The sequence below is a fragment of the Melanostigma gelatinosum genome (genome assembly GCF_949748355.1).
Source record: "Melanostigma gelatinosum genome assembly, chromosome: 20".
NCBI classification, from domain to species: domain Eukaryota; kingdom Metazoa; phylum Chordata; class Actinopteri; order Perciformes; family Zoarcidae; genus Melanostigma; species Melanostigma gelatinosum.
In genome coordinates, this window is record NC_136653.1 from 11,563,912 (window position 1) to 11,575,627 (window position 11,716).

General features: G+C 42.8%; 1 protein-coding gene across 1 annotated transcript in view; it reads left to right on the forward strand.

Annotated features, from left to right (window-relative positions):
• cntnap2a (contactin associated protein 2a) overlaps positions 1-10,251 on the forward strand; it is a gene marked incomplete at its 5' end in the record, with an annotated part of 287,541 nt that extends 277,290 nt beyond the window's left edge. Inside the window, 3 exons of the mRNA XM_079292505.1 lie at positions 6,541-6,825; positions 8,181-8,252; positions 8,524-10,251. Of these exons, the coding sequence (XP_079148631.1) occupies positions 6,541-6,825; positions 8,181-8,252; positions 8,524-8,723 (557 nt within the window). The 3' untranslated portion in view covers positions 8,724-10,251. The remainder of the gene's footprint in view (positions 1-6,540; positions 6,826-8,180; positions 8,253-8,523) is intronic.
• Between the last annotated feature and the right edge of the window lie 1,465 nt (positions 10,252-11,716).

Genomic DNA, 11,716 nt, shown 5'->3' on the forward strand with positions numbered 1-11,716 from the left:
AGCACAGACGTGATTCAGCACATGCAGCATACAGCATATGCGACTAAAACTGCTGCAGACTGGTGTTTAATGTAACCCTATGCAGTGTGCAAAGGTAAATATACATCAGCGCTTTACAAATGCAGGGTTAGGATGGAAGTGGACATGTCTTTCAGCATGCATCCGTGTGTGTGTGTGTGTGTGTGTGTGTGTGTGGATGGGTTGATGTATTGCATATAGGTCTGTCCTCCCTGGGTCTCTCAGATGGGGGACATGAGTCATACACCAGAGCAGCAGGCACACTTCCAACCCAGTCCTCATTGCCACAAATCATGTGTGTGAGCGTGTCTATCTGAGGGAATTAATTCAGGGCCAAAGGCAGAGACAGAGCAAGAAAGATAGTGGCACTGTGGAAGTGCTGTTAGAGACAGATGATTGCAGCCCTGAGGGTTGCTTGTGAAGGACATGTACATCAGTACCACACTGAAATTGTGATTTTGCTCCTCTTTTATTTGCCAATTATTTTTACACAGACCTTAAGTCATGCTGACATTTCCAGGTGTAATTTTTCCCTTTTCCGTGTGTTTTTATTGTGCTTTTCATGCGCCTTGTCTTTCGCTTAAACACAAACATTGACCCTCGAGGAATAATCAGAACCATTTTCAGCAGGGCAGGATGCGAACCAACCGCCTTTTGTGTGCCTTATTAGTGGTATTACGTAACTCCAAGTGCCCTGTTTTAACGATCATAACTTTCAACCATGTGCCTGTACAAGTGACATCTTGCCAACACTTTAAGCAATGAATATCACCACCTGTCCACTGAACAAGGTATCCTTCCCTGCTCATCCTTCTATCAATATGCCAGATCATAATACGGTCAACTTTGTCACATGACAAATCAGGCTCAATGGATATTTGTCCAAAATGAAATTGTATATATATTATATATATTTATATATATATATATGTGTGTGTGTGTGTGTGTATATATACTAAATTAAATCAACATTGTTTTCATTGGTGAAAGGTGGTTATATTCCCTCAAATAAACTAATTTGTTTGTATAAAATGTAAGAACTCTTACATATTTATACATACACCTTCAGGAGCATACTGTCATACAGACACTTTATGAACATGAGCATGTTTGAAATACAATATATAAAGTGGATGGTCAACACATAGTAACGGACCTTATTTGCAGTTTTTTCCTATTTTTTTCCTAGTTAGTTAAAAAAAAAGATCAGCAGGACAGCGCTCCAATTAAACGGCAGATTAATTGACGGACCTTCAGCAGACGCCACTTTATAAGTTGATGAGGGTGTTTGATTGAAACAGCAATACATTCGTAAATCATTTCATTGGACTGTTGATAGGTTTGGGGGTTTCTTTTTTTGAGGAGTCAGCTCGCACATTGTAGAATTGATTCTTTATCAAGTACAAATCACTTGTACCGTACTTTACTCCCCGCTGAATGGTTACCAAAGCATGCCATGATGAAGTACTATCAGTTTCCTCCCTTCCAGGCAGCCACTGGTTCAATGCCTTTGTGCTGTGACCTTTGGGCAGAGCCACCGGACGTCCTGACTCTGATCAAAGCGCTGATGAACCCTGATTTTGGATAAGGCTGATACCACAGAGTACTTCTATCTCCCACCTATCTCCAGGCTGTATCATCTCTGTAATCTCAGTGTGGACTTTACATTGAGATGGACGTACCTGTGCGTGGCCACTGCTTTCGTATGAGTGTGCGTGTGTCAGGGAGGATAGCATGATGTCATCCTCCCTGACTATCGCCACTAGTTGTACTTAATACTGGTGAGTCCTGATCCATGGTAGTATGGCTCCGGGATCCAGGTTTTCTCCAGCTGCTGTGTCGGAGTGGGGGTGGGACCGCACTGCAGTGAGCGAGAGACAGAGACGGACAGAGAGAGAGAGAGACAGAGAGGGGGACATCAATGTGGTACCGTGTCAAGAGATTCACACAGCACATTGAGGAAGAGCGAGCGCCAGAAGAGGAAGCTGTTTTTGCCTCACAAACTGCATACAGACACTGACACAAACTGCAGATAGGTAACTATAGTTAAATGTGTGTGTGTCTGTGTGCGTGTGTGTGTGTATCTTCATTTGAACGTGTTCTTGCATTATGCATGCGTGTGCCACGGTCTGAGTAATTCATCGTTGCTGTTACTCTAAATGTGGATTCAATTTGCTGCTAAACAAGATTTACATTATGCCAAATGTGTGATTGCAGGCAAATTGCACAGAACCCTGGTGTGTCCGTCCTGAGTCAAAAGGGGAAATGAGTGGTTTAATCGTTATTTTACCGCTCTGTTTGTTGCCATTATGTTGCTGTTATGTCTGTGTTTCTTGGCTTGCCGTCTGTACAACCTGACATCCTGTTGGAGGAGGAAGCTAGAGCTGCCATTGACGAATACACTTGTGTGTGTTTACATGTGTGTGTGTTTCCATGTCTAAAACTAACACTTCATACATCTACTTCAGCTCTTATCTCCCTCCTCGTTCATGCGTTCCTCTGTTTCTCCACACCCCTCACCTGCTTTCCATGTCTGTGTTCACTGCAGTTTGTCACCGTGTCCTTTTAATGACGTTCATACCAACAGTTTAGAGCGGAAGAAGAAAAGTTCTGGTCAGTTTGTAGTTTTTGACTTGATTATCAAACTAAGGATAAAAAGTTATTTACACCAAGAAAAAGCATGAATAGAAGCATTACACAAATAGAGCCATTTTTTTCTACACAGCTACTTTTTTCTTATTGTTTGGGGTATTTCTCTCTTTCAAAGATTCATTTCTACAGCTTTCTCTCTTTTTTAATTTCTATCTCTCTCTCTCTCTCAGCTGTGACTGTGTTCGTGTGTGTGTGTGTGTGTGTGCATTACCACATGTTAAATATTAGTTTTGTTTTTACAAAGGGTGTGGTGGGTGGATTCACATTGATATTCCTTTGATATGTCTCAAATGCATCGTACTTTCATTAACCCCACCCCCCTCCTCCCTTTTCTGTCTCTCACCTCCACATCAGCTTCCATTTGTAGCCATGGCAACTGTGTTTGATCTCCTCTACCCTTGAGCGCCCCTTCTTGTAACCCCATTTCTTTCCCACTCCATTTTTTCACCCACTTACCCAGACACACACACACACACACACACACACTAGAGACACTCTTGTCTGTCCTTTCCCCTTCTCCTCCTCCTCCCATGGCTTTCACCTTTCCCATCACCACCAGCCCTTTTTGGAGAGGCAGCCACACCCTCCCTCTCTGCTAGTTCTGCAGGTCTTGCCATCCTTCCGTCCTTTATTTCATCCAGCGCCCCCCCCGCCAAAAAACGAAAATACACCACAACCCATTGTCCTCACTCCAGCCCTGTCGTCACGGCTTCATGTGCTGCCTCACCTTTTGAATTATTCATGTGATGTCACAGGCCACACAATCAGAAGGTGCAATCCTCTGTTGCCGTTGTGACGGTGTCAGCGTGTGTGTGTTTGCCGGTGGATGTGTGAGGAGTCCCATATGGCCACGTGGTGTGACACATTTGTAGGACCTAGTTGTAATCACATGTGATGGTGCATTTCATTGTTTCAATCTGAAGCCAAACGGATTAGCCTCTGCTTCGAATCATGATTAGTGTGTGTGGACCTGTAGCTTTGAGTGTGTACCCATTAGAAGACTCCAGGGTGAGGGAGTACAAGCCTTAAGAGCAGTGTGTGGTGACTGGCTCTGAAAAGTTATTACTTGTAATGTTTGGTGTTGAGAAATGGGGAGAGACAAAAAACTCGAGGAAGGTGTAAAATACTATTTAAAGCTCTGTCGGCAAGAACTGAACATGGAAAGGTTATAATCGCAATGATGTCTTTAAGACTGCATTAGAGAAGTGTTGGTCATTTTATAGGCCACTGTTTGCGGTTTGATTTTATTTAAATAGCTATTCATGTTGCTTCTTTTCTTCCTGTATGCATAAATATCTCAAAGAGCTGAATCACAACTCCGCAGTGTTTTTGCAGGGCTAATGTAGTGGATTGTAATATGCATGTAATTGTGTTCACCTCTTGTTCCTCCATTAGCACTAGATGGATAGGATGCCATAAAAACCAACGAAGCCTCTTATCAGTGACAACGCAGCCCCCAGTTCATCATATGTGATGTTTATGGGCAACATTATATTACGTAAAATGGAAACATGCTGCTTTCTAAGGAACAACTGCTCGTGAAATCACAGCCACAAACAAATCTGAAACAAGGGAAGCTTTTCGCCTATTTACTCACCGGCATTGTATGCTAAGCAGCCTGTTATACTCTCGACAGAGAGCCTATTAGTATTCACACGCAGGCCTCTGCAGTGATCAACACATGTCCAGGCATACGGGAGAGAGAGGACTTGTATTCATATTCTGTATTTGTTATCAGTATTCTGCTCACTGTGCTGACTGGAAGGCACTTCTTTCCCGACTGTGTCTGTGTCTCTCCGCTTATTCTGCACACGCCTACGCATATACTATATATGCAAATTCATACGCACTCTCACTTACACTGTTTTCAAGGTGTGAAGCGAATGATAGCAGATACGTTGGTCTCTGTTCCTGCAGGAAAGGGCTGACCGGCTCCATATCAGACAGGAGATGCTGAGCCACAATTCACGTGCCAGCAGCATTGGTACCAAATCGAAGAAATGAAATGAAAACTAAAGTGCTCACAGATACACAGTGAATACGCACAATGCAAGTGTCTGAAGGAGGTCTGGTCAGATGATGAATATGTAGGAGACTCAGATGGTGCTGAGCTCTATTCCTGGTAGCACAATCAACAGTGTACACACACACACACACACACACGCTAATACACACACACTTGTATTAGACCCACCAAAATGGAATAAAGAGAGAAAATTACATTATATGCCATATCCAGATACTCAGAACCCCATCAACTGAAATGTCACGGTTCAATAAACAGACACAGACACACACACACACACACACACACACACACACACACAGACAGACAGCAGTACTCCTGTTAGTCACCCCTTGTTCATATTTTGCTGCAGGATTGTCTAAACAGCAGTTCCCTCTGGGTGTGGCTCAGTCGTGTAGCAGCAGAGCATGTCACGCATGTTAACACTAAAACCCAGCTCCGTCTGCACACGGGGTTCATGTGAAGGAATAAGCAATTTTGCGGCTCTGCGAGGAGTGTTGCAGACAGTTTGGCTGTTTTGAAATCAGCCCAGGTTTGTGCTGGAGTGGAGCGTGTCTGAGGATGTTTGTTTTTATGCAACGTCTAAGTCTTAACTGAACTGTAGGTGTTGGAGAGATTCTTTTTATCATTTTGCTGCCTGCGGTTTCTCCTCTCTTTTATATTCTCTGCAGTTATGTGTGTGGTTGTGTGTGTGTGCGCCAACAACAGCCAACAAGAATCATCTTTTGTATTTATTCAAAGATATAAGCAAAATGTCTGATGATTGACATGATCGTTAATGTGAGCCTACATTAGACAAGCACTGAATGATGCTGAGTGGTGGTTTTAACACTTGCATTGTCTTGATGATTGCCCCGTGGATCAAATCAGCTCTGAGAAAACGAACAAATCCCCAGTCAACACTTTTCAGCTCCAGATAACAGACAATGTTTGTCAATACTGGACAATATGCAACCTATTTGACCTACAAACAGCCCATATAATCCACAGATTGAAGGAGGATAAAGCACTGGCTAGCTGGTCAGTGTGTGTGAAGAGAGATGCAAGTTAAAGGAGAGAGAGAGAAACACACTGTGACACAGATCTAAAAGTGCACAAATTGCTGCATTTGAACAGGCACATATGAATTTGTCTGGAAAACCTAAACAAGTATACCTTCTATGAAACAACATTTTCGAAGGATAATCTTATTTCCTCTCTGAGTGCCGTGGAGACTGAAACTGCCACTGATGCTTTCTGCTTAAGATACCTATGAGTCCACATCCTTTGCTACTAAGGCATCCTGTCAATAGGAGAACACATTTAGAGACAGAGAGCGACAGACTGTATGAGTGAAGGGGGTGTTAATTCATGATTCATCCTCTTAATTCAACAATAGAGGTGAATGTCAGTATATGTCCCCCCTCTGCTTTTTCCCTCCTTCTCGTCTCTCTTCCCTCTCTTCCCTCCTCATTTGTGTAGATTCATATCAAAGTGTTGGTTTACTGGTTCTATGCATCAGAAAAAATTTCTGCCGACCAGAAGTTGAGCTTGGGTGGACACAGGACTTATAGCATTCAGAGAAATTGTGCTGTGTATGTGTGTGTGTTCATCTTTTTGTGTGTTTTGGAAAATCAATGCTGATGCTGTCTCCTTAAAAGTTGCTGTGGTCAGTGCTTGAGATGCCTGGTTTCTCCTTGCTCTCTCTCTCTCTCTCTCTCTCTCTCTCTGTCTCCCCACCGTCCCTCTATATCAATCAAATGTCTGGGCATGGTGCCACATAACTTCACATCACATTTGACTGCTTTGACAGTCTCAACAAATAGTAAAACAGTTGTTTTTTTTTGATCTGTGTCTCTGTACAGAAACTGGACACATAGACCCAGTCCTCATCGAGCGTTACAACACCCCAGGCTTTATCGGGTGTCTTTCGCGGGTACAGTTCAACGGCGTGGCCCCCCTCAAGACTGCACTGAGAGCCGTTGCACAGGCCCAGGCCACACTGACATCCGGTCAGCCCGACAGACAACCCGCAGCCGCCTCACCGGTGTCTTACCAGGGAAAGCTGTTGGAGTCCAACTGTGGGTCGTCACCTCGCACGATCCCACCAATGTCTGCTGCGACAGATCCCTGGCATCTGGACAACACAGGTGAGGATTACACCAAACACCCATAACATGCTGCCATCCATTTAAAATTCTGTTTTGAATCACCTTTAGGTGGCACATAAAGATGCACATGTCCACACACACGCTCAGCAATTGATCTCTCATACTTCCGTGCTCCAACCGTACCTCTAAGTTGGACATGTACACACATCCATATATGCACGCACACAGACTTCTGCGCTCCTGTGGCTAAGGTTGCTTTCCACACCCAGTGTTTAGTATTTCAGAGTGTCAATAATCTGGATGCAGTTCCTATTCCTCAGGCTTGGTGCCAACTGTGCCTTTGGGAACGTTGAGATATCTGAGATCGATCCAGTCCATTGATCTGGGCTCCAGGTCCAAACTCACAGTCAGCTCTCCACCATCCTTCCACAGAAAGGATTGGTGTCTGTCTTTCTTTACAATTTCTAAAGATAGTTCTAATCCATTATTCATCCGGCCCTCCCTCAATCCGTCATGATCATTGTCTGGATTCTCATTGATTTTTTTTTTTAAAGTTTTTTAAAAGTTTTTTTCAGCTCCCATCCTCCTCACTTCCGTTTTTTTCTTTCACATTTTTATATGATTGGTTCTCTCTGCCCGCCTCTCCTCTCTACCCTTGTCTGTCATCTTTTCAGAAACAATCTAATTCTCGACATTATTACCGAACACATCCAAGCAGCTGACAGACTATAATGAGTATGATTTGCTCTCCTCCTCTCTGTTGCTTTCCGTTTTCACCTCTTGTTTCCACCTCAGCCTCCTCTTCTCCGTCTTACTCATGCGCTTTACTTCTCTGGAGAGCTATGCAGTCAGCAGCAGAAATAGCTGACAGCTCGTTGCAGGCTGAGGCTGTTTGTGTGAGTGGTATATGCAGGGTGCTGCAATAAGGCTTGATTATACATGTCTGCAGCTCTATCCATGCTTTCACACGAGTCCGTGCGTGTTCCTAAATGGACGAATGAAAGAAAGTGTTACTGTGGATCTCAAAAATGTCTTCGCTCTCCTTTTACTTCTTCCTTTTTTCACCCACCATCTCCACCCTCGTGCATTTCAAGGTCAGGAAAATACCAACATGTCACAGTCCTGCTTGCAGCAACTCGAAAAAAAGAACCGTTGGTCTTTCTTTAGCAGTAAAGCAATCACATGTAATTAGATCGTGCATGCTTTTGTGCAGAATTATAACAACAAAGTTTTGCTTTTAAACCCTGAAGCAAAAAAACGCAGCGCACAGTTTCTACTGTGGTGGTTTCAGGATCACTGCATCCATACATATGACCGCCCAATGGATGGATACACCAGTGCTAAGTATCCTTATGTGGGAATGTACGGTTTTTCCTTTTTCTTGCTGTGCTCAGATGCAGAGTTCCCCTTCAATGAGGAGAGAGTGATTCCTGATGGAGTCAACAGAGACTCAGCCATCATTGGAGGTAAAGGATGTCATTTCTGAAAGCGGTCTTTTTCAGATTTGCATTTGAGATTACCTGAGCCTCAGGTGCCAAATTCACATTTCAAGTTTGTCTAAAACTCCAAAACACTCAGTTTCCGATAATATTTGACAGATCCTCACATTTGAGAAGCTGAAACCAGGGGATGTTTGATCAGATGTATTTTCTGTCAATTGACCAATCAATGAATCAACTCGTTGTTTCTGCTCGTAGCAGTGATTAAAGATGCAAATGATTCCCGTGTCCTCTGCAGGTATCATCGCGGTTGTGATCTTCACCATCTTATGTACGCTGGTGTTCCTGATCCGCTACATGTTCCGTCACAAAGGCACCTACCACACCAACGAGGCCAAGGGCAGCGGGGAGTCCGCCGGAGAATCGGCGGACACGGCCATCATCGGCACCGACAACCCAGAAACCATCGACGAATCGAAGAAGGAGTGGTTCATCTAACGGGCCACCGCCGGGACTTTGAGAGAGAAAGTCAGACCACCAGGTGCCACGGAGATGGAGGAGGTTGAATTCAATGACCAATCGCAGGAAAGATGGAGGAAAGGAAATCCAGGAGGACAATAATCTCCCAGAGAGGGCGGGGATGTGGGAGAGACGTGTACAGAAATATTTTTCGTTTATTTGTTTTGGTTTTTTATATATTCAGAGTATTAGAAAAAGAAGAGGGACAGTTATGCAGCGGAGCGCTGCTCTACGAGACTGTACATGTACATACTAACCAGCTTGTCCTTCTTTGTATCGTGCTGGGAGTTTTCAGGAGTCCTTTGAATACTGTATATGACAAATAATTATACTTACTGGGTCGTGTGATCGCACAGATTTATTTCCAGTCTCTGTTGCATTTTGTTTTTATTTTTTAACAAAAATCTTATATCAAAAATGATCAAATCAACATGCCAAACCCCGTTTTTCTTTACTTATCAGGCTGCGGTTGCACCAGTCTGTCAACGCTCATATCCGTCGAATGACATGCCACTTATATTGTGGTAATATAGAGTTGAATATGGATGCCAAAACCTACTTTGTAAATATAATATTTTGTGTTGTTTTTTGTTTTCTTCATAGATTTATTCAGAGTCCAGTACATAAATACAAATGAGAAATGTCAGATCTATATTACAATAATGTCATATGTCCTTCCATTACATTATATATGTATTAAATATTGAGTTTTATGTTTGGATCTTATGACATTCGATTGTGTGGGACATTCCTTTCTGAGGAAGAGCAGAGACGGGTTTCTCAGAGAATGGTGGGAAATCATGACGCTCCATGGTTGGTTTCGCTCAGCACGGCAGCTTCCTTTTCATTTTGAACGGTCAAACCGTGAGCCTTTACTCATTCAGACTTCTTCAGCAGTCCGTTTGTTTTTTTGCCAAACACTTGTTCGTTGTCGTTCGTTCAATTACAAGAGCAACGAGTTCAGAATGAGGAGGCTGCTGCTTTGTCAACAATGAATTGACCTTCACTCTAACAGTGCCACCGTTGTCCGGCATACAAGATGTACAATGTGTATGTTTAACCATGGCGTTTCCCCTGCCATCGTTGCGTGTGTTTATCTTACCGTAGCATTTAAAGAACAATGTGTTGCAGTTGAAAACCAGCTGCCAACTGTGTTATTTCGTTGTGAATTTGCTTTCTCTACGTCCGTTTGTTCAAATTGCAGCCATGACACCCTGTTACGTGAATGATGTTGTACATCATCGCCGCCTCATGGTTGAGTGCTAACTGTGCATCACTTTATCAGAGACATTAGGACAGCCGGTGAACTCGGCCTGCCTTCTACCGCGGCCTCAAAGGCTTTCTATGTCCACACATGCATCCATGAAGGCCAAACCGTTACTTTCCTTTTTCTTACATAATTACATTACTCAGACTATACATAAACACACACACACACGCGCCCTTGATATGTGGTTTGAACATAACGATGATGATGGATTATCAGCTCCGACAGACATAAACCATGTTTTGCTTTCAGTTCTAAGTTCATTAAAGAGTGTTTGATCTTCAATACCAGTCGTTTTCTATGCATGACTTTCATGTTGACATGTAGATATCTTCAGACAGCGTTACATTACACAAGACATTCATTGGACATCTTGGACCTTATACCATGTAATAATCACAACAGCAGGCCTTTGAATTTGACTCATGACCTACAGCTTCATGTAGACCAGCGTGAAGTGAGAGAAAGAAAGACACAGAGTCAGATGGAATGAATCACAACTACACATAGTATCTGATGAATCCCTTCATAAAGCAGTTTTCGTTAAACTGACACAATGTCAGCCTTTGCTCTAACTATGCCATGCAGGGAGAAATGACAATATTTATGTCTGGTCATAGGCTGCCCCCTTGTGGCCAGAGGGCGCAGCTTCTTTCAGACACGATTTAAGAAAAACCGCATTCAGTGAAAGGCAATACTTGATTTAATTAGTAACTCGGTAGATAAGAGAAGAAAGAAAAAACACTGTTCATCTCAAAACTAAGAACAATCAAGTGGTATATGTTCAAAGACTAGGCTGTGTGGAATTAGTATCAATAAATACAAATATTTTAAAAGAAAAATAGTAATTAAACTGCGCACAAGCATAAAATGACCAATGAGGAACTGTTTAATCTCCGTAGCCTTCAGATTAAATGACTGTGATGCGCTCTCAATGTGATATCTTTTGTATTTGTCAGTCACACAAATGACACTCCAGTGAATTGATTTGAACACAGCGTGAAGCATATCGACAATGAGACTTCAAACACTGTTGAATTCCAGATCTTCAACTTCAGCCTTCAGCGTTGCAATCCTTGGCAGAGTCCCGACGTGGAACATGGCGCCTACATTACCCACAATGCAACTCGATCAACCCCAATCAGGTCGGGATATTCAGGTGATGATTCAGGTGCGCTGTGCTAGCGGCGGCGAATGACGCTTCAAACCTCTCTGTGGGCAACAGAGGTCTGGTCATTTCATTTATTAAATCCACCTACACGCACGCGCACATTTCTGTCATATTCAAACAACAAAATGCTTTGTACATTTCTTTTTACATGTGTGGAAAAGTAGGTTAACGTTACTCCGTAAGACTTGTGGGTCAAACAGACTCATTTCTGGGTAACATATTCCAGTCCGCTTATGATTCATTTGATTCCATTTTTTTTAAATTTTCATTTAAATAGTAGAACCAAGACGCTTTCAGACCCCTGACATTGTGTTAGTTATTATAGTGAGAGGGTGTACAGTCCATAGATGTAAGTGTAAAAGCTGATGATTCAGTAACATTACTCAATTACGATATATTATATCTAATAACTGTGTTTAACCATAACATTCTTATCTGAGCAGTGTATTTTGCAAACCTGTAGTGCATGATTGTAACTAACCCTCTAACTTTCTGACACTGTGCACTGTAATGCCATTTTTCTCGGGATCTAGC